This window comes from Emydura macquarii, unplaced genomic scaffold (assembly GCF_026122565.2).
Source record: "Emydura macquarii macquarii isolate MOO-44397 ecotype Brisbane River unplaced genomic scaffold, CSIRO-AGI_Emac_v2 contig_2422, whole genome shotgun sequence".
NCBI lineage: Eukaryota > Metazoa > Chordata > Testudines > Chelidae > Emydura > Emydura macquarii.
The window spans coordinates 37173160-37193627 of NW_027132559.1; the positions used below are offsets into that span (position 1 = coordinate 37173160).

At 41.2% G+C, this 20468-nt stretch overlaps 1 protein-coding gene across 5 annotated transcripts in view; it reads right to left on the reverse strand.

Moving 5' to 3' along the window:
* Positions 1–20468, reverse strand: part of RSU1 (Ras suppressor protein 1) — a 190767-nt gene that overhangs the window by 164222 nt on the left and 6077 nt on the right. For 4 of the 5 annotated variants that reach the window (XM_067562294.1, XM_067562298.1, XM_067562295.1 and 1 more), the window contains exon 3: positions 2118–2168. In XM_067562294.1, coding sequence (XP_067418395.1) covers positions 2118–2168 — 51 coding nt within the window. Of the gene's footprint in view, positions 1–2117; positions 2169–4195; positions 4500–20468 lie in introns of those variants that run through there. The other variant, XM_067562296.1, reaches the window with a different exon arrangement.

A 20468-nucleotide genomic window follows, 5' to 3' on the forward strand; every position in this document is an offset into this window, starting at 1 on the left:
AAACAGTAATCTACTATTTTTACCCCATTTTATTGGTATCTGTATTGAACATGGTATTTAAAATTTCAAGAACTGGTCCTTTTGTAAATTTGAACATAGCATTTTAGTTCGAGTTGGAACTGTAAGCAGATTCTGTATTTGTTAGCTTTTATTGAATTCAATTAAAGTGTCTAAAAAAGAAAGTTTCCAACCAACTTGCTAAGTTTTGAAAGTTACTCACCAGCTATCTATGGCATAATGATAAATCATTTCAGACAATGCAGTATCAGAGCAGATGACTAGCATTAAGGGGCAAATTCTGCCCTAAGGCATGGTGCCTTTCTTGAAAATTTCACAGGGACCTGAAGAATAGTCCTTACTTGTCTCTCACATGTCAGTAGGCATAAAATATATGCTCAAAGTTCTGCAAGGATAATGAGAGCTCATTGGGATCCACATGGGAAAGGTGAAAAGAGGGGCAAAAGAGGCAAGCAAATATGGAGAAAATAGGACCAAAACTCACATTTCTGTGATTCTTCTAATACACTAGCTATGAGGAAAATGGTCCACTAAAAGTTTATAGAACCATACATTTACCTATTTGCACCCATGTTCACCACTATTCCTTCATACCCATTAATGACATCTTAAAAATACAATATAACTGTACTTGCACTCAAAATATATTTATCCTTTACATGCTACAATAACACACAACCGATGATGTTATCCTCACGGCCCTTAACTCATAACCCCCTTTTTGCCTGAAAAAGTCTCCCTTAAGTCAGTTCTACGTACTAAAAAGCTAACTCCAAACAGATTTCGAAGAATTTAGATCTGCCTGGAATTCAGTGAACTAGACAATTTAAATAGTTTGTGACAGTGCTTTCCAGTCTCTTTTTGCTAGAACATCCCCTTGCAATGGGCTAACAGAGAAGCACTTCATCCCCCATCCAAGTGTGAAAACAGTAACAATCTCTCCTTTTTCTCCCCTATCCAGTTTCTCTCGTCCTCCTTCCCTGTCAATTGTTTCCCCCCTCCCCCTTCTATTCTGTCCATCCTATTTGTGTGGACTCCACCTTCTTCCACCACAGCAGCTTTGAATTCCCATATTCAATGGAGTACACGTACCTGGGAGTGGGAGGAATGTAGCATAGTGCCTTCAAAGGACCAGTTGAGTGTGACAAAAGTAGAGAAGACTAGATTGGACTGGCAAGGTGCCACCTGAATCTGGACTCATGTACATGTGAGCTGCTCCCACAGCAGTCAAATCACAGGCCACAACAGAATGGAAGTAGAGTAACTTCCAAGGAACCACCTACTTTTAACTGCAGATGAGGCAGGACGTTTGTGGAGCATGAGGGCGGAGTGATGCAGTTTTCTTTCTACACACAACACTTTCTCTACTCTACAACGATCCTTGAAATATGCGTGTTTAAGAAGGCTAAGCTACTATCATGATTTCTCCATGCCACTGAAACACTACTGCAGTACTGATTTACTACTTACTTGACAGAAACTTCCAAAGGATTGAGGCCCTGATTGTGCTAGGTGCTGTACAAACAAAGATGTGGCCCCTGCCCTCAAACGTTTGCAGCACTCCAGGTCTTTATATGTTGATGAAGTTAGACTTCTTAGTTCCTTTCTTGTTTTAAAACCCACACAAACAAAGTGAAGTTAACACTTTTTTTTACCACTGTGCATGCATGGTCACTGTAATATCTCACATTTAATCAAACAAAGCAAATATATTTTTAAAAGACTTCTGAAGATGTAGGAAGTTTACAGGTGGGGCAGCAGAGAAAAATTTCAAATGGATGGACTGGAAATAAGATTGCCGTTAAGGACCTTATCCTCACAAATGGAGAATGAAAAACAAAAACACAAAATTAAGGAGACCCAGTGAACATCACTGCTAACTTACATTATCCATCCATCTCCTGTAATGCAACTACTTAGATCACACTATATTTAGGACAAGGGCCTGGCCATCATCTCTAAGCAGTACAGCCCAATCGATGCTAAATAAATAATAAAATGGAACATCACCAATGACAATTTATGAATGTTGTTCAAATGACAGCAACGAGGCTTCTATCAACTAGAAAATAGTGTTAACCATGAAGAAATGTACTTACTTGTGAGCTTGTTGTGACTGAGAACTAGCTGTGTGATGTGGGACAGAGTAACTGTAAGAGAGCAGAAGAAAAACGTTAAGTGAATGAACTGATATAACTCAGATGCAAGTTCAGTTTTCAGCAAGCCAGCCCAAAAAACTTTCCTGTCTGGGAGATGTTCAATTACACACTCTGGCAGATGTTAAACTGAGCAACACACATCAAATCCCCCGCTCTTTGATAGGAGATTTGAACCTTTATGGTTCTCATACAAATAGAATTTAAATTACTAAGACAAGAACATCTCTCTTCCCTCCCCTTTCTTTCCCCCATCATATCACAGTATGGATCTGCCTTTGTATGAGCACCATTTCACTAAAAGGCTAGTTTAAATAAAGAATGTGGCCTGCTTTGTTAATTTTTTGAGATCATGGAAAAAATCAATAGAAGTTAACAATGAAGTAAGTGACTTACACCTTATATACATTTCCAAATACAGCATGCTTCGCTGAATCTCCAATAGAATTACGCAATAACGCCATTTCATAAAACTTGTCAAAGTTGACAGATCAGACAATATCAAACAATACAATACTACTTTTAAACAGATTGGGCTCTGTCTCTACAACACATCTGTAAAGATCTAACTTTAAACTTTGAAGTTTTCAACATCTTTTTACAAGAATATTAAATTAATATAGCAGATAGTACACTTTAGAAAGTAAGCAATGTACCAGGTTCTACCTTATTGTCCTCTTAACACAAAGTAAAAAAACAGTCTACAAGAAATTAATCTGTCTTTTTGTTCGGCCAGTTTGTAAAGTCTGGAGAAGACAGAGAGGACATGATAACGGTTTTCAAGTACATAAAAGATTGTTATAAGGAGGAGGGAGAAAAATTGTTCTCCTTAACCTCTGAGGATAGGACAAGAAGCAATGGGCTTAAATTGCAGCAAGAGAGGTTTAGGTTGGACATAAGAAAAAACTTCCTATCTGTCAGGGTAGTTAAGCACTGGAATAAATTGCCTAGGGAGGTTGTGGAATCTCCCTCATTGAAGATGTTTAAAGAGCAGGTTAGACAACTGTCAGGGATGGTCTAGATAATACTTAGTCCTGCCGTAAGTGCAGGGGACTGAACTAGATGATCTCTTGAGATCCCTTCCAGTCCTGTGATTCTATAATAAAACAAGGTTCACAATATCACAGCTGGGCTCTCACTTCACTTTGTTCTTATATCTCACTGGCTGAGTGGCAACGCCTCACCCCTTATATACTTGCGAGGGTATGGCTGACAACATTCTAGATAGCTCGAGGAAAATGTAGTTCTCAGAAAGTCTGGAAGGTTCCACAAGATTCTATAAAGGTCCAGAACTTTCTAAGTTAGTGAAAAATGAATCCACATATGGAATACCTGAAACATTTTACTTCAAACATCCTATTTTCCTTTTTTGTCACTAGCAAAAAAAAACAGCAGCCAGAGCTCACTGCCTCTCCCTCCTCCCCCAAGCCCATCACCCCAGGCAGTTGCCTGCCCCCAAATCCAGCCCTGCTTGCTGGATAGTAGAATGCAACTTGTCAACTTTTTATTTAATTGTGACATTCCTTAGTGCAATCTGGACTGGTGAATGGTTGAGTCACCCCAATCCCCCACTCCTGGAGCCCATCTTACTCTGCTTTGGTGTGAGAACTCTCACTTCTAGGCAATTCATGCACAGCCTCCAGCAAGCAAATTGCTCCCAACTCAGTGAGTGCTTCTATCCAGCCACTCCTTGGATTATGAAACAGAATGACCCCCAATTCCAGATGCAACCCTAGGAACTTCTGTTTTACAATGTTCAGTGCTCCCTGCTATGTTCGTCAATTTAACAAAGAAATTGATATGCACCAGCCTTGTTACTTCAAATGGCATCTCTAGTACACCTTAAACCAAATGCACTGCTTTAGGTAAAATGAACAAATGTATTAAACTACAGAAGAATTTTAAGTGAATATAAGTCAAAGGAAAATAAGTCAGATTTGGTCAAAATAAACAAAAGCAAAACACATTCTAAGCTAAAACTTAACACTTTCAGCAACATTTCAAGCTCAGGTGATTCTCACCACAGGCTGGCTGGTTTTCCTTCAGCCAGGCACTCCCCTCTTTGGTCAGCATTTCAGTTGCTTGGTGGTGTTTGTAGATGGTGGTGGAAGAGAGCGTGGCAAAATGTCTCCCCTTTTTATAGTATTCCTTCTCCCCTCTGGGGCTTGCCCCCCCCTTCAGGGTCAGATGACAAACAATGTCCTGAGTCAGTGAGCATCACTTTATCCTGGTTCCTTAATTGACGTCTAGGCCAGTCCTTTGTTCCTGGAATGCTGAGCTGGGTTTGTTTTATACAAGCCTTAATGAGGTCTGAACTGCCCCTCTGCTCCTAGATAGCTTAAAACATATCCAAGCAAGACTATGAAGACAAATCTTTACAAGTATTACATAGTGAAACCTCACAACCATACACGACATTGCAACAAACCTATTACTATAACAGTTATGCTCAGTGCATCATGCACATTCCAAAAACATCTTACATGACATACTGTGCATTAAACAATACAATTACACTATAAGAGTGACCACGGACATGCAGAGTGCCACATTAATATACATATTTTACTGAACTTTCTACAGCTCTCATTTGTATCTCAGAGGACCACGTCCCACCCCTCAGCACAACGTCTTCTGAGGAATTTTCAGAAGCCGCATTATGTCCTGGGTCATCTCCCTCTCCTTTTCCTTTCTGGGATTCCTGGGCCTTTTTCCAAGCTGCCTCCTATATTCTCCCTCCAGGCCCTCAGTTCACGGTCTGAATCAGCATTGGCTTGCAGGATCTTGAACATGTCCTATCTAATCCACCTCTTTCACCTCATCAGGGTCAGATGTTCCACAGAGGGGGCACCCCTCAAAGTCACAATGGCAGCAGCTACAGATAAAGCAGACAGATGTATTATTTTGTTTACAGTCACAGTGGAAAGCAAAAGATAAGTCTCAGAACTCCCTTCCCTCATTCCCATAAGAGTTTTAAATAAGACATGCTTATTGACACTTCAGCTTTGGAGTGCCTCTGCACTGCACAGCTCTCCAGTAGCAGCCATGGTGGATATGGCCCACCAGGGGCAAGGTGGTGAAATGGAAGGAATTGTTGAGCTGCGTAAAACAATACAATTTTGGCCCTATTCCCATGGGTACAAGTGCAAAGCAGAGGCACTGAGTTCTGACATTTTCTACAGGTGTGGTGATTATATTTCACTCGAGGGTCACAAAGGCACAGTAAAAGCACAGCTGCTGTTGGCACCCCAAAGCCACCAAGCCCTTATGCCGCTGGTCTGTTTCCTGCAATGGTGCCTGACGAAGTTATCATGGCATGGATGGCAAAGTGTCATACTGCAGAAGAAAAAATAAGGCAGCCATCCCTAGAAACCCTCAGGGGAAGACTGCAGGGTATCTCCACAAAAGTTTCATCAAGATCTCTCTGGAGGACACAAATGACATCCCTATGTACATAAACTGCTCCACATGTCCTTCCCCTCACCTAACCCTACAGGCAAATGAAAAGTAGATGATTACCTCTGATGTACCCCTACCCCTTCTCATTAGAGAGAAACAATGTAGATATCCGTGTCCTGCTTTGAAGGAAAAATGCAAACAGACACTTCCTTGAGCTTCCTTTCCTTTCATCCATGCTCGGCCAGCAGCACTGGCTAGACTGTGATGGAGTCTCACACAGATCCTGGCTTGCGGCATAGCTAGCCACACTCCGGGTATCCTGCCTCCTCATTGTTCACAGTAGGGGACTGTCTTGGGTTCCACTGAGGTATCCACAGTGAGGTGCTGGTAGGGTCTCCACCAAGTATGACATGCAACTAGTTGTAAAACTGTGAGGCCTGTGGCTTGGCACTAGATCAATGGCTGGCCTCCCTGGTCTTGTGGTATGCCTCTCTTGCAGTTCCTTTGCCTTCACACAGCACTACTGCTGAACCCTGCTGCACTCCTCTGCCTGCATCTCCTCTGCAATCTTTTCGTACATGTCCACATTTCTGTGACTAATCTGTAGCTGCACCTGCAGAGTCTCTTCTCCTCACAGGCCCAAGAGATCAAATATCTCCTGTCTACTCCAGGCAGGAATGCATCTGGATGGCATGGTTGGCTGGGCAGTTGCACACATGGGAGAGCTGCTGAGCTCAACAAGGTGGGCAATCAGGAAAAGGCATTTAAAAATATGCAGGGGCATTGAGCAGGGTCTTTGTGACCCTGAGATAGTGGAGTTCACAACTGTGATAACAGCGGTCACTGCTGGGCATTGTGGGACAGCTGTTAGAGGACTTAAGGTCAACATAGATCACAGTGTCTATATTTGCACTGAGTTGACTACAATATGGTGATCATGGGTCAATGCTGTGAGTTACTGTAATGGGACTCTTATGTCACTAGAAGACATTTGAGTGTAGACACAAGCACAAACAAGTTGATGCAACGCAACTTACATTAACCTCAGTTTGTAGTGTAGACCAGTCCTCAATTATTTTCAGTCTTTCGTTTTCCCCCTTTCTATCCTCCCTTTCTTTAATCTACATTTTGTTGTTTACCTCCTTCCCCATATTTTGTCTCTCCTTGCCCCATCTTGTATCTTTCTTTTCTAGTTAATCCCTAGAAATCTTTCCTTCCAACCACCATTCTTAACCCATCCCCACTCTTTATACACATTTCTCGAACCAGTCCACTCACACACAAGGTTTGAAAGAAATTTACCAAAAACCCAATTGTTTAAGAATTTTCCTCCTAGCCAAAGTCGTTTGAAAAAGGCCACTACCACATTTTTTTCTCCTCAACTGAGGAGAAAAGAAAGGGTGCTACAATCTTAAGTGCTGTTCCTGGACTTTGCTGAGTGGCTGTCTTTTGAATCAGGTTCTGGCTAGTCGGTTTCTAGTAAATTTGAACAGTGCTCCTCACACATTGCTATTCTGGCTGCTGGAAAGAAGGATCATTCCCTCTTCCCATCCCAGACCTTCCTCGTTACTATTAGGGTGAATCTCCAATACTCTAGCCCTCAACCATGTGGCAGCAGAATAGCTGTCTGTTATATATCTTCCCCAGTCTTGAAATCTTATTCATAATGGATAGCTTCAGTGCTTGCTTCTGCTGCCACTCATAGCTTTCTCAAGCAACAGCATTATGAAGTTGGCCCGATTCCTGTCTGTTGTTCTACTACCCCAAAATCTCACCTAGAGTGTTTGAGGAGTAGCAGTGAAAACTGACTAACTGGACAGTTTTCAGAATGCTGCAGCTTGAGAAAGCTATGAACAGCAGCACTGGAGTTGTCTGCAGACTTAGCGTATGTTTACATTGGGAAATTGTAACTTTCTAAGCATGAACAGCATTAACTTATGCAGTGTTATGCTCCTAAGGGATGCTAGATACATTAGAGCTGGAAGGTGTAAATTCCTGCTCAAGGAGATACATGCGTGCCAATGCTCATCAAACTAGTGCACTAAAAGTAAAAGTGTATCTGCAGCAGCACGAGTGGAAGGAGGGGCCAGCCACCCTGAGTACATGCCTATGATCTACGTCAGTGGTTCTCAACCTTTCCAGACTCTGTACCCCTTTCAGGAGTCTGATCTGTCTTGCGTATCCCAAGTTTCACCTCACTTAAAAACTACTTGCTTACAAAATCAGACATAAAAATACAAAAAGTGTCTTGGCACATTATTACTGAAAAATTGATTACTTTCTCCCTTTTACCATATAATTATCAAATAAATCAATTGGAATATAAATATTGTACTTGCATTTCAGTGTAATATTTGAGCCTGTTTTCCACCTGTGAGCCTTGTCATTCTGGGAGGCAGTGAAGCAACAGCAACAATTAATTTTTTCTCCACACTGAGTCTATGCCTGTAGCCTTTGTAAAACTAGGCAAATACTGTATTTAGATGAGTTGATGTACGCCTTGAAAGACCTCTGCGTGCCGCTGTTGAAAACCACTGGTCAAAGTAGATCGTACTCGGGGTGACTAGCCCCTCCTCTCACCACAGCTACATCTGTACCTTAATACACTAGCTCATTCAGAGCTAACATCAATATGTCTCCTCAAGAATGAATTTATACCTCCAGTTCTAGTGCAGTTGTAACTTTAGAAGCACAGCACTGCATAAGTTTACATATGTTCATGTCTTGAAAACTCTCTTAAGAATAAAGGCTATAAATGGGGGGATTTCCATTAATGAAAACTTGATTTTGTATCAGCTGATGGAAAGCTTTTATTTCTGTTAAATGGAATTTTCAAATGCTGGAGCCAACCAGAGAAAAGAATGGGGAGCCCAAGAGAAGCAGAATGAAAATTTTATTTCTAAGGATTAGACATGTAAGAGTTCATTCCCTCAACCATTTCATGGACTTGGGAGGAAGAAAAGAAGAAGGAAACACAGGACACTCACCCTAAATTGTTCTGAAAGACCAGTACACCCTTAAAACAAACATCTCTCTTCAGTAATTCACTAAGAATGGGAGGGCAAAAAAAAGTTCTTCAAAGGCAACTGCTATGAATATTAGGATCAGGTAACTGGTGCAAAACAAAACAAAACAAAACAAAAAAAAAAAGGCAAGACAAGAACATTAGTCTTCATACACAGCCTTACTGTACAGAATGGCTAATATTTATTATATTGTGACAAGCAGTTTAAAACTTTATTAACATTTAATGAATTACACTAATACAAAGAAAGCTGACAGGGTACTTTGTGCATCTACTCAACCTCTGCCTGAAATTTTCTTTAATACAAGGTCCTGACTAATTCAGGTAACATTGCATCAGGCTGCAAACATCGTAAGGAATCTGAAAATAAAAGGACAGAAACTTCATACTGCCACAAAAACTCCCTCTGCTCTGTCCTCCAGGAACCTTTCCATCTTACTACACTGGCAACTAGCTGCATCAAGGTATGCATAATGACTCTGTAAATACAGAACAGGAAGCTCTGAATGTTAGAGAGAAAGCTGTCAAAGCCTTTGTAACGATTCTAGGAACATCAAGCTACCAGAGCCACAAGATGGCATTCTAGCTTCATTTTTAAAGTGTTGTCTGGCTTTAGAATGCATGGACATCACATAAAATATATTTCCAGAGCAGCTGTACAATACAATCAAAATTAAGTACAGAAACATTGAACACTAAAAATCGTGTATTTTATTAGTTTTTCAAAAAGGATCTTGTAAATACTATTTTTCACTGAAGGGAAGAACCATTTTTGAACAAAACTGCCCCCCATTTTGCTCTGAATATGACAATATTTTCAAATTTTAGAAGGGAAAATGTTTCATATAAAAATCACAGTATTTTAACTTTTGCCTTTTAAAAAAAACAAAAAACTGAAATGGCTATTTTACTAAAATCTAGTGAACACATTCTTGAGTTGATGCATTCCAGAATGAAACCACCTATTCATAAACTTTCATTGAAGGTAGTGACTTGTGCATACCTCTCCTACCTAATTTCTTAATTTTTATCATTCTATTCCAAGATATCAGATGTGCTGAAAAGGAAAAGTCTTCATGTTTGATATGTAGTTTAGTCAACTCAGTACTTGAAAGGTACCTGATTGTCAGTCACAAAGGGAGACTGAAGTCCTACATTCACAAAGCAGGAATACTTCAAACAGCAGCTTCTCCACCAATACTCATCACCAATGACTCAAACCTGACCAACAGCAATCAACTCTACCACCAGGACCAATTCAATTTCTAGGCTCCGTCTCCCAGCAAGGAGCTATATTGCAAATAAACAGTGACTGTGGTTCTGCAATGTGTATACTTGTCCACTAGAACCTGACTAAGGCCACCAAGTCATTCCACATAGACCAAGGACAGGTTTCAAATACTTTAATCTTAGCCTGGATTCAAACCACTAATCTACAAGTGAAAGACACTATATAGCCCATCAAGTATAACTGACATTTCCTTCATCCTCCCTGATGCAAACCTCCCCCTTCTCCTGCACACGCGCACACACGCTATTATCTGCAGGAGGAGAGCCCTGCTTCAGTGGGCCTTAAGACAATGAGAGCAGAGGACTGCAGGCGAGAAGCCTATACACCAACCCAGCATCTTTGAAAAACAGGCCACTTATTTAGAAGCCTAAATATGGCTTTAGCAGTCTAACCTTAGTCTCCTAGTTTTCACAATCTTGATCTTAATATTTAATACCTAGAAACAGTTATGCATTTAAGTTTTTGGTGTGGGAAAAAAAAAACTTCTGCCTTATCTCATACTTCCCCAGGCCCAGCAATACTTCCTTTTATGCATCCTCACACATGAATCTGAAGATTTCACAGACTTTAAGCCAAAGAATATATGTCAAGGGATTTTTATTTACTTTCTGGTTTTAGAATCGTTAGAGTTCATATTTTCAAGCTTTTCTCCAGAACTATGAGGTTGGAAGTTGGTTTTTCAATAATCCCTTGCTTCCTGATCTGGTCCTGTGAACTTCCTAATCCTGCTACCAGGCTGGATAGGACATAGAATGCTTGTTCTTCCCCACATAGGCTAATGATAATGACCTCAAATACTGCCCACTATTGGAAAGATAACTCCCTGGAGTGCTACATTAGTTAATATGTTTTGGGAGTGCCCCTGTACAAGAATTGCTGGTATGAGGTGGGTCCAATGATTAATTTGATACTAAATGCTAAACTGGAGCCCTCCCGCTTAAGTTTCATTCTTGAATATATTCCTGATACCTAGAGATTAGCTGGCAACAAAGAAGCATGGTTCCACCATTCAGCTTTGGTCATTAAAAAATTAATCCTGCAAAAATGGAAAAGTCGATCCAGCAAGTATTGATGCCTGGCTCAGTGATATGGCTGACCTTGCCGCTAACGAACGACTGACATTCCACAGAAAGGGAATGCCCAAAAAATTCAAAGCAATTTGGCTGACCTTTTAGAGGTCTATGATTAACCAAGGCCCCAAAGTTATGTCACTTCCCCTCCCTTCCCTTTGTCCTAAGCCTCTATTTACTTGGTGTATTACGATCTATGTGGTATTTTGGTATGTTTGTTGTATTTGGAAAAATAAAAAATTAGAAATAAAAAAAACACTTGCTCTTTCCATCCAGGTTCCTTCCCCCCAGCATTCTTATACCTACTCTTTACAGTCCCTCTCTAATGAGCCTCTAGTTAGTACTTTCCTGCTTATCTTAGTAAAAAGATATTTTAAAAGGTATGTATGTGTATAACTAACACACACACACACACACACACACACACACACAGTTAAACCCCCAAATGCACCTGACATGCCCTAGCAAGACAGACAATATCTTTGGAATTCATGTCATTCTGGAGACATAATGGGGATTGGGGGGGGGAGGAAGGAAGGATGGGTTTAAAATGGTGAGTCAGTGGCCACCTTAACTATGGAGCTGTTAACACTGCTCTCTAATGCAGATTGGAATTGAAAATACCCCATTAATGGCAGTATTTTTTTGTTGATCTGTTAAGAGTGAGTGATGTTCTGCACATCTGCTTCTAGCAAAGTTATGTAACATGTACCTTATAAGCGCACTTACAAGACGACAAACAATTAAGCTCTCACCTGTGATTTTAAAACTTCATTGTAACAGGGTTCTTATACTGTTCTTATTTTTCTTCATATTAAGCCAATAAAAATGGGTAAATTAAAATGGAGATGGTTAATGCTGCCTAATTAGGTTATGTCTGGCCTCTGCCTTCATTGTGTCTAGCTACTTTTGCATACTGTTCTGGTAGCTTTACAGCAGAGGTTCATAAACAATACAGACAACAAGCAGTTCACTCAACTGTTGTCTGTTTCGAATGAATGTCAAGTCACATTGTGTTAAATTACTATCGGCTGCTGATGTATGGAAAAATCATGCCCCATCATGAGTCATTTGAACAGTAGGCTAGACAAAGCACTAGAAAATCCAATATGGGATTGTTCCCTGGGATGTAAGGGGGATGGAGTACATGACCCAACAGGTCTTTTGCAACTCTATTTTCTGACTACTAATCACAAAGGTTGTGAGCGTATAAACAATCATTTTGTTACTACTAACACTTATCAACTTAAAAGCCAGAGAGTAAGAGGTAGTAATGGAGGCAGAACTTTTTTGTCCAGATGCTGGAATAATTACAGGCACTGATTTAAAAAGTAGACAATGTTTTAGAGTGACAAACAGAATGAAATAATGCTCTGAAATATTTTGGCTTACTCAAGAAGGTCATTTAATACACTGAAAAGAATTTCTAAGATACCAAAAAGCTTACTGTGATGTCTACAAGAAATCAGCAACTAAAAGATATTTTAATGATTATTTGTATGCCAATGGCACCTAGAGGACACACTGTACTAGGTAATGCACAAACACCGTGAGAGATTGTCCCTATCCTGAGGGCTTTATAATCACAACAGACAAAAGGTATTTCCCCCCATTTTACAAATGAAAACTGAAGCAGAGAACTAAGGCCCCAATCCTGCAAACATATGCATATGCTTAATTTTATTTGCTGTGACAAATGAAGCACACAAGTGCACATTTCGGAAATACATTTATTGGATTAGGAATGAAGGCAGGAATTCTCAAACTTTTTGCTGGTACCACCCCATTTTAATTCTTTCCTCCTGAAATCCCAGAGAGCATCGAGGATGTCATTTTGCTCTTCAAAATGGCATCCACAGCATGACCTTGTATGTATGGAAAATGGTGGCCTCCATGCAGCATAACCTCACACACACTATACATGCAAGTGTGCAGAGCAAAATGGCATCCTTCACAGACTAGAGATCGCCATAACCCCATCTGCCGATGACCCAACCCACAGTTTGGGAACCGCTGAACTAAATAACATGTCTATATTACAGTCAGAGGTGCGCCTGCAGCACATATAGAAATATCTAAGATAGCTTTAGTCTCAGTCTTTAAAGTCAGAAGGGACCGTCATGATCATCTAAACTGACCTCCTGCATATCACAGGCCACAGAACCTCGCCCACCCGCCTCTGTAATAGGTCCATAACCTCTGGCTGAGTTACTGAAACCCTCAAACCTTGAGTGAGACTTCAGGTTACAGAGAATCCATTTACTCTAGCTCAAACCAGCAAGTGATCTGTGCCCCACTGCAGAGGAAAGCAAAAAATAGGAGGGTCTCTACCAATCTTACCAGGGGGGAAAATTCCTTCCTGACCCCATATAAGGCAATCAGTTACACCCTGAGCATGTGGGCCAGACCCACCAGCCAGGAAATAATTTTCTGTAGTAACTCAAAGTTCTCCCCGTGTAGTGTCCCATCTCTAACAACTGGAGATATCTGCTAATAGTAGTCGCGGATGGGCCATATGCCATTATAGGCAACCCCATCAAATCATCCCCTCCTTTAGGAACTCCACCAGTAACTTCCCTCCTCCTGACAGTTCACCTTTCAGCATGATCCATCTGTAATCTCCCTTTAACAAGTCTATTACTCACCTTTCAACTCTTTATTAATCACATCATCTCCAATTTAACTAATAATTTCCCATGTGGAACTGTATCAAATGCTTTCCTGGTAGATTACATCTACTGCATGTCCTTTGTCTAGAAAAATCAATTATCTTCTCAAAGAAAGAGGAAGTTGGTTTGGCATGATCTACCTTTTGCAAAAACCATGTTGTATTTTATCCAATTACCATTTACCTATAGTTAGTTAACCACTCTCTCTTTCAATCTTTGTTCTAGGACCTTTTGTACAACTGAGGACAAACTAATGGGCCTGTAGTTTCCTGGATTACTCCCTCCCCCCCCTATTTTTAAAATATAGGTACTATATTTGCAATTCTCCAGTCATAAGGTATGAATCCTGAGATTAGATTCATTGCTACTGAGCTTGCAATTTCATATGCTAGTTGCTTTAATATTCTTGGATGGAGATTATCCAGGCCCTCCGATGTGGTCCCATTAAGCTGTCTGAGTTTGGCTTCCACTTCAGATGTGGTAATTTCTACTTCCATATGCTTGTTCCCATCAGCCATCCTGCAACTGGCCTCAACTCTTCATTACCCTTATTAAAAACCAAGGCAAAGTATTCATTTAGGTGTTGGATCACAACAAAATTATCTTTCGCCTCCACCCCGTCCTCAACGATACCACTTCTTTCCTTATTTTATTTTTAGTTATATGGCTAAAGAACCCTTTACTATTTTGGTTGCAATTTTCTTTGGAAGGTCTAACTCTGCTTGGCTTTCGGCAGCTCGCACTTTTTCTGACCTCCTTGAGTTCTCATTGCTGATCCATTCCTTGTAGGCTTTCTGCGTTCTCTTAGTACCCTGTATGTGGTGCTTGTTTATCCATTTGGGTCTAGTTAGCTTGAATACCAATAGCAGTAAAGCTATGACAGCATGGACTTCAATATGGGATGCACCAAAAGTGCCAGGTAGGTTTGTACAGCCCTGCACTGAGGGGACGCCTGCATTGCTGCAGATATCACGCTTGCCAGATTAAAGCTAGCTCAGGTATGTCCAAGAGTGCTGCAATGACACACTCCTGACTGCAGTGTAGACATAGCCTAAGTGTCTTGCTCAAGGCCATAGGCACATGATTCTAAGTTCATGTGATTGTCCCTGAGAGATCACTATGTCTTCCATGACTACAGCATCCCTTGACAGCTAAGTTCCACTGGAACTATTAAACCATCAACCAACAGACGGGTTTATGAAACACATTTTTCACAGTAGCTGAGTTGTGTATGAAGAAATTTTGATAGATCAATAAAAGGGCCAGGGACCACTTGATAATCAATATTACACTATCATACTTCTTACTAAAAGCAGCCAAACTTGATATGCCTTTCTGCAGGCCTGTGGAGCCTGGGCATGCCTAAGCCGGGAGGGGAGCCTCTCGCTCAACCTTTGCCTGACCCTGCACCCCCTCCCTGATACTCTGGTGGATGTGCTGGGATCTGTGTTTCAGGAAAAGACCAATAAGCTTATTTGTCTGGGCCTCAAGATATGTAGATTCTGTAGGAACACATCTAGTTAATTAAGTACTCTGGCGACCTTAGGTCTAGCTTGAAACTGTCGGCCCAACAAGTTATTTTGTTTTTCTTGACATGTTATTGTCTACTAACAAAGATAAATAGGGGAGGAGAGGCTTGGACTCTTTGGGATCTCTTCTTGGACACTGCTTCTCAATCCTTAGGTGACAGCTAGAAGATCAGGCCAATCAGAAAGCTGTTGCTGTTTCCACTTGAAAGCCATCCCAGACTTCGGTAATTATTGAGGGTTGAGGTGTTTTACTAACTGTTGAGGACATGTGTAAGTGCTTGAGCTTAAGTAAAATATAGCTTTAAAGGAAGAACACTCTTGCGTCGTGTTTGACCCTAAGTAAAGTATAGCTTTGAAGTAAGAGCACTTGTGTTATATTGTTTCTACCAGTCCATCTATCGGCTGGACGGCTGTGTCTCCATTTGGCTGACACCACCTCGCACAAAGTAAAGTTACCACGAGCTTTGGGTTGACAGAACCCCGGGTAACACACTGCACCATTTGAGTCTCTTCTGTAAGTAGTAACAGCAGCCATGGGCCTCAGAGCATTCAGAACTACAAAACTAACTCTTTCAACTTTTATGTTCCCCTCAGTAACTCTCCATACAATCAACTACTTAACACACACAAACAAATCACAGAATCATAAAACTGTAGGACTGGGAAGGACATCAAGGCAAGACTACGTAATAACGAGACCATTCCTGATGGAGATTCCACAATCTTTCTAGGCAATTTGTTCCAGTGTTTAACTACCCTGACAATTACAAAGTTTTACCTAATGTCCTACCCAAGCCTTCCTGGCTGCAATTTTTTTCTAGATCTTTCATCATTTTTGTTGCTCTCCTCTGGACTTTCTCCAATTTGTCCACATCTTTCCTGAAATGTGGTACACAGAACTTAACACTATACACCAACTGAGGCCTTATCAGTACTGAGTAGCGCAGAAGAATCACTTCTCGTGTCTTGCTTACAACACTCCTCCCAATACAACTCAGAATGATGCTTTTTTGCAACAGTGTTACGCTGTTGACTCATATTTAGCTTGTGATCCCCTATAACTCCCAGATCCCTTTTCACAGTACTCCTTCCTAGGCAATCATTTCTCATTTTGACTTCGTAGAATTGATTGTTCCTTCCTAAGTGAAGTACTCTGCATTTGTCCTTAGTGAATTTCATCCTATTTACTTCAGACCATTTCTCCAGTTTGTACAGATCATTTTGAATGTTATCCTCCACAGCACTTGCAACCCTCCTAGCTTGGTATTGTCTGCAAACTTTATAAGTGTACTCTCTATGCCATTATCTAAATAATTGATGAAGATATTGAACAAAACCGGACCCAGAATTGATCCCTGCAGGACTGCACTTGATATGCCCTTTGCAGCTTGACTGTGAACCACTGCTCTCTACTCTCCGGGAATGGTTTTTCTGTCAGTTAAGCACCCACCATACAGTAGCTCCAGCTAGGTTTTATTTCCACAGTTTGTTTATAAGGTCATGGTTCCTCCTTTACATTTTCAAGTTTGACACCTACAGCAGAAGGGAATTTTTTTTTTTTGTGTGTGGCTAATGGTTATCCTGTTCCTTATTACTTAAGTGTTCAGATGCCATAGGTCAGATACACAGGACTGAATTTTGTAGTTTTAAAATCTCTTTAAACGAAGCTTGGCTGTTACCTTAGTGTGACAGGCTATACCAGGGGTTCTCAAACTGGGGGTCACGAGGTTATTGGGGGGGGTCTAAAGCCATCAGCCCCCATGCATGCTGGTACGGGTGGCATGGCATGGGGGGGTGTCAATCTTTGGTGGGGGGAAGGTGTCGTCACAGCCTGAAATATTTTCAAAAGGGCCCCAGCAAAAAAAGTTTGAGAACTCCTGGTCTATACTATTATGGTCACCACTTTTACAAAACTATGGTAATTTTTGTACAAAATATGCATTGTGAAGTATCATTTGAAAAGTCATAATCTGCTGAGTATCGTTATTCTGTTAAAATGTGTAGTGACACTATATGCGAAGTTATAAGATTCTACTGTATCATTGTTACTGAAATATGTTGTAATTCTGAGAAACACCCACAAACCAGTTTTTCAGAGACAAAGACACACTAGCACCCCAGACATGAGTTAAAGGACCAAAGTGGCCATCCTCCAGCAGAGAGGGAGGGTGTAAACAAGAAATTGACATATCACAGGGATGATTCAAACCTCCCATCCACAACAGACTGCATGTCACTATGACTCAGCAAGGATGTTTCTAGCACAAGAAATTGAATTATAAAGAGGGAGGAAAACACTTGGCTTCACTTCCCCTCATCTCTCTGCTCAGGACATCAGCGACTCACAAAGAACAGAACTAAGTAGGAGTGGTCCCCAAGCTGAAAGGAGATCCAGCCTGTGAAATTTACTGCAGCATATGAGACAAATCCTTTGCTTTTAAGTTCACTTAGCTTGTGGGTGTTAGCTTGTGTTTTACTCATTTCTTTTGTAACCTTCTTTTCCTTTATGCTGCTTTTCCTGGTGAGTGTCGCAGCATCAGCATGGAGAGTAGGGAGGACCGGACCTCCCTTTCTTCTGCAACAGGCTCCAGCTCCTCTTGTGGGATTCCCAGGCCAGCCAGGAGATACAATCACTTCATCATGTCCTGGATTAGCCTTGGGGCTTCCTTCCAGTAGGACATGCCCGGTATAGTTCCAAAGGAAGCCTACCGGGGGCATTCTTATCAGGTGCCCAAACCACCTCAGCTGACTTCTCATGATCCAGAGGAGTAGCTGCTCTTCTCCAAGGCTCTCCCAAATAGCCAAGCCCCTCACCTTATCTCAAAGAGTCAGCCCAGCCACCCTGTGGAGAAACCTCATTTCCGCTGCTTGTACCTATGATCTTGTTCTTTCGGTCATTACCCAAAGTTCATGACCATAAGTGAGGATGGGGATGTAGACTGACCTGTAAACCAAAAGCTTTGTCTGAAAATTTCACTCCTGCTTCACCACCACATATTGGTAAAGCCCCTGCATCACTACTGCCACCGCACTAATCCACCAGTCAATCTCATGCTTCTGTTTACAGTCACTTGTGAACAAGACCCCTAGACACTTAAACTCTTCCACTAAGGGCATTTAATGTTCTCTTCACCTGGACAGAACATTCCACTTTCTTCTGGGAAAGAACCATGACCTCCAATTTGAAGGTGCTGATTCTCATCCGAGCTGCTTCAAACTCAGCAGCAAAGCGCTCAAGTGTGCGTTAGGGATCACAGTTGGGGATCTGCAAACAGCAGAGATGCCACCTCCAAGTCCCCATACTGGATACACTCCCCAACTCGGCTGCACCTTGACATCCTCTCCATGAAGATCATGAACAAGAGTGAGGACAGAATGCACCTTTGGCAAAGTACAAAACCCATCTTGAACAAACTTGATTTAATGCCAAGAATGCGGACAACTCACTTTGGGAACAGAGGGACTAATCCTGACTTATGCATCATCACTTGTAATCACTTCAAATCCATCTTTCTGTAGTTAATACACTTCACTTATCATTTTATCTTATCCAGCCTGTTTGGATTAAAGTGTGTGGGAGACTCCATTTGGGATAATAATGCTGGTGAAATGACAGACTTTCCATGAGCTGGCATTGTTCAGTAGTGGCTGGTCAGAGTGCTCATGTATTTAGCTCGAAGTGAATTTACATGCTGAAGACTGTGTGAGCAGGCCAGGAGTGGCTGTTCTGACAGCAAAGCAGTGTAAAAAGCACCCCAGGCTTGAGAACTAAGGGGACACAGCTGGTCAATGGTCCAGATTGTACGCTGGGTAATGTCACACTTAGATGTGCACCTTTAGTGATTACAGGTATTTCTGCCACTAAAGAGCCTACTGTAATTGCAAACATCCTAGGGGAAGAGTTAAGGTTCAGCAGCTAAACATGATGAAAGCTCTTTTTTAAGTTATAGCCATATAAGGGAGAGGGGGCTAATGCAAAGCAGAAAGAATGCTCTGACAGGGAGCTCTGGAGAATATTAAACATTTATATTGTGCTAGGATCTTAAGGCCACAAGTAGGCATGAATAGCTCATAAAGTAATGCCTGAAAACACACTCAGTCCTTTAGGCCATATGGAAGTAGTCCCACATAATTAATAGATGGGCTATCCTTGACATAAGCACTACCTAGAAATAAGTCTTTCAAAGCCACAGATTTAAGAGACATTGTTGACTTGCAATAACTGTGGATAAAATATTGGTTGTAATGGAAATGTGCCAGTTTCGCAGAATAGGCATCGAACACCTGTGCTAGAGACTAAATTAGGCACCCCTGCATTGAAAGTGCAGGCTCAGGAGGGTCAAAACACTAGCACTTGTAAGAACTATTGCTCTGTCCTATAAGCAAACAGTTCCATCTCCTCTCCACCCCAAAAAATAAACAGGAGACGGAAAGAACATACTGAAGCTCTGCTCATTATACCTCAGCTCCCAATGTCCTGGAAAATTACTTATTACACTCCTCCAGCCTTCCTTTCCCCTTCACACCTAGTGTAATATAGCAGGTTATTTGAGGTTACATTTATTATTAACTCTAAAGAAAAAAATGCTTTTCCGTTAAAAAAGGGAAATTAACAGGAAAGCTCCACACAGAGCTGTGTGGAGCCAAGATATGATACCACAGGTCTGAATACCACCAACATGAAGGAAAAACTAAAGAAGGCGACATCATCGGCATTATAACAATGCCACTACAATGTCAAATATTCTCAGTGACTCTTAGAAGATACCATATTGTTATAATATCATAACATCCAATTTTATCTGTCACTATACTACTCTAGACAGGGCAAATATGCTGAAGTTAGACATATGAACTCCCTATGAGAAGATATAACACGAACAAAACAAGAGAATCTTAATACCAGGCAGACAGCATTGTAACTGGCAGAAGTTAACATTTAAGAGTAAAACAGGTTACTGTCAATATTGTTGTCCTTTCATTTGACACAGCATCCCCTTCTGACATCAACAATACCCCTCTACTGAGCAGCAGAGGTCCAGATCTATGCAGATCTGCTTCTCAATGCAGGAGAAGTCAATGATATGCAGTCTGGGTATATCTGAAGTATAACTTACTTTATTTGTACATGTGTAGTAGTACTGGAACAAAGGTGCTCACACACATCACACAAGAAATCCCTTGATTGAGGAGACTCTGCCCAACACCAGTTTTCAAGGACCAACTGCCTCAAGAATTGACACTACTCAGATACTAAAGTCTCTGCTACACTCTCAATGAGGTTTTGTGAGGTTCTGTATAGAAGCTAGAC